At 33.9% G+C, this 3,301-nt stretch overlaps 1 protein-coding gene across 1 annotated transcript in view; it reads right to left on the reverse strand.

Moving 5' to 3' along the window:
• Positions 1 to 298: 298 nt before the first annotated feature.
• The window catches only part of LOC111790045 (truncated transcription factor CAULIFLOWER A-like), a 4,105-nt gene continuing 1,102 nt past the window's right edge, over positions 299 to 3,301 (reverse strand). Inside the window, exons 2-8 of the mRNA XM_023670822.1 lie at positions 2,876 to 2,957; positions 2,114 to 2,178; positions 1,856 to 1,955; positions 1,729 to 1,770; positions 1,117 to 1,158; positions 920 to 1,032; positions 299 to 801 (exon numbers count right to left, since the gene is read on the reverse strand). Coding sequence (XP_023526590.1) covers positions 687 to 801; positions 920 to 1,032; positions 1,117 to 1,158; positions 1,729 to 1,770; positions 1,856 to 1,955; positions 2,114 to 2,178; positions 2,876 to 2,957 — 559 coding nt within the window. The 3' untranslated portion in view covers positions 299 to 686. The remainder of the gene's footprint in view (positions 802 to 919; positions 1,033 to 1,116; positions 1,159 to 1,728; positions 1,771 to 1,855; positions 1,956 to 2,113; positions 2,179 to 2,875; positions 2,958 to 3,301) is intronic.

Consider the following 3,301-nt stretch of genomic DNA (forward strand, 5'->3'; position numbering starts at 1 on the left):
ATTAGTTTAAGAACCTTTTCGAAAATCTAGTTCATAATAATTATAAAAGTGGCGGGCATTAGTGAGTCATCCTATTCAACATGATAAGACAACCTAATTGAAATTGATTGAAACTTTATGAAGGAAAAATTAGAGAAGGGGTTGGTATGCATTAGTTATGTGCCCTCACAACTTCAATTAGCATATATATTAACAAAGAGATTTCACGACTCAATGGTCCAGGAGTTAATATCCAAGGTAAGAACCTCATAACCGACACACCCATAAGTTCAAAAGGTATAAAAGAAGCTCATACAAAAAGGGTTAATCAACACATTGCATACATGTAATGAACACATTAACCGACACACCCATAAGTTCAAAAGGTATAAAAGAGAAATGGAAGTATCCACTTTTCATTTTTCTTCCATAAGTTTCAAGTTCATTTGGAGCCACAAGGGGTCTTGACAAATGATCACCTACATAATACAGCAAGGCTTTGGGATTGGGTTGACCAATTTTTGGTGTCAAAGAAGTTGTCTAAAACGTTGGGCATTTGCATTATTTCACACCTTCAAAAACCAAACCTTTGCAGTGGTCTTCTCTTTTTCTCCCCTCTCCCCCATGGCCATTTCATTTGTGACAATGGTGGTAGTGAGGGCAACGACGTCTGCCTACAACCGAGAAGACGATGGTCCAGTAGCTTTTTAATTATGAGGGTTTTCAGTCACATGGCTAAGCATCCATGCTGGTATTTGGATGTTGTTGGTGCTTGTTGGCCTTGTTTCATCTTCATCTGATCCTCTCCCATGGCAGTTTACTCTACATTCACATGAATAGTTATCATTATTTTGTTTTGGTCTTAAGATTAGGGTTTCTAAATTGAGTTGGTGAAGATGGAAAAAGGGTTTTGTTTTGTTAAAAAGTAAGAGGCATATACCCAATTGACAAAGAAGGAAGTGGTGGTGGCGTTGCTAAAATGTGGTGATTATGATCCAAATTTGTGAGCTCGCAGTGTCCACGTTCAACCCAAACCGTCTCATTCTCTTTTACCTTATATTTTCAAATCATAAAATAAAGAACATTAGACAAGAAATTACTTAAATAAAGAACACCGAATGGGATATTAATTTATACCTTATTTGCTAGCTTCCTGTTCTCCTCTTGCAATTCCTTTTCCTGCAACCATTTATGAACCAAATGTTGAGGATGGTTGGGATGGAGTCCATGTTGGCTAATTTAAGAAGTCATCATGAATTTATAAGTGAGAAATACTGTCTCCATTGGTATGTGACCTTTTAGGGAAGCCCAAACTAAAATCATGAGAGCTCATGCTCAAAGTGGATAATATCATACCATTGTGGAGAGTCGTGATTCCTAACATGGTATCAGAGCCATGTCCTAAACTTAGCCATGTCAATAGAATCCTCAAATGTCGAACAAAGTATTGTGAGCCTCGAAAGTATAGTCAAAAGTGACTAAAAGTGTCGAAGAAAGGGTATACTTTGTTCGAAGACTCCAAAAAAAGAGTCGAGCCTCAATTAAGGAAAAGTTGTTTACAGGTCCCACATCGGCTAATTTAGGGTTTATAAGTGAGGTAGTAAAGTTATGGTCAAAGTGGACAATATCATATCATTGGGGAGAGTTGCGTAACACCACATTTAAACCACATTTAAACATCATGGAAGAAAGAAATTAGTCATACGTGAAAATGATACCAAACAATTGCTTCAAATGTAAGTTATTCACCTTTTTGTGTAGCTTTGAAATGGATTCTTGCATTAGTTGGTTCTGCAACAAAGTAAACCCAAATGATGCTAAGAATTATAAAATTTTGGAGATGAAGAGCAAAGTTAGGGCATTGTTAAGGGCAGACCTTTCTGGCTCTTATGCGCTTGAGTGATGAATCAAGTTGTTGTTCCAAGCTTTGAAGTTCTCTCAAATTCAAAGGGTCAAGCTCTTCTCCCAAATAATGCCTAAACAAGTAATAACACAAACATTTATTAATACTTGAAAAAATATTTGAAGAGATTTACATCCCATTTATGGTGCCAAATTTTGGTATGATTGTCTAACAATTGTTCGTAAATATGATATCAAAATGAATAATCGTACATAAGAACTGTTCAAATACCTTAAATTCTTCTGCACAATCTCCAATCTGGCTGCAAGCTTTGGATACTCCTGACACCAACTTGCCTGCCAAACCATTTTAATTATTCTTTAATATGTTAATAAGAAAAGGAGAACAGTTCCTTCTATTTTTCTACTATTCATCCTTACATAAACTGTAGCAACTCAGTACTCAAAGTAATGTTCTAATGGAACAAATTAGTAATAACTAAGAATTGTGGGTCAACTGAACTAAGAAAAATATAATTAGCTTAATTAGTAATGTTTTTTTTTCAAATCATATTATATTCAACTAAAAATATATTTTAGAGGAATTCACGATCCAACCGAATTAAAACATTAACGTGAGACTTTGATTTGCCCTCGAACCAATGAATGGACAAGAGAACACAGTCACTACTGTGCTAGCAAGATCAACGTTCTAATTCCAAAACAATGTTCAAGATTGTTGGGAGGGAGTCCCACCTTTGCTAATTTAGGAAATAATCCTAAGTTTATAAGTATCCTGAGTTTATAAGTAAGAAATACATCTCCATTGGTATGAGACTTATTGGACAAGCTCAAAATAAATTAGGTTATGTTCAAAGTGGACAATATCATATCATTGTGGAGAATCGTGATTCCTAACAGACAAGACATATATTCCAGACCCTAAATCTAGTAGATCGATATATGTAGCTTATTCTTTTTATGTCGTGAGAAATTAAATGTCGAAAAGGACTAGAGATAAGAGTAGCAATGAAGGTGAGATATGTTTATTTACCTGTGATTCGGAATCTGAATTTGGGGCCAATGGTCTCTCAGCATAAGAATATCTTTCATATTTTTCTAAGATTTTCTCCATGCTGTTTTTGGAAACCAAATAAAAGCCTTAATTATTAATAATATTATCATTATTATTACTATTAACCTTAATGAGTAACATGAATAAAATTTCACAAATTCATGGCATTCAAAAAACAGTATGAACAGATTATCAATCACATGCATCTCATGCATACATAAATTAAAACCAAATTTCATTATTAAGGTTTGACTCCTTTTTTAGACCTAAATCTCTTCATTCGAGGTCACTAAGAACAACATAGAGATATTCAAATACTAGGTTCGAGCTACGAAGCAAGAAAAATAACAAAAAAAAAAAAAAAAAAAAAAAAAAAAAAAAAAAAAAAAAAAAAAAAAAAAAAAA

Source organism: Cucurbita pepo, chromosome LG03, assembly GCF_002806865.2.
Source record: "Cucurbita pepo subsp. pepo cultivar mu-cu-16 chromosome LG03, ASM280686v2, whole genome shotgun sequence".
NCBI lineage: Eukaryota > Viridiplantae > Streptophyta > Magnoliopsida > Cucurbitales > Cucurbitaceae > Cucurbita > Cucurbita pepo.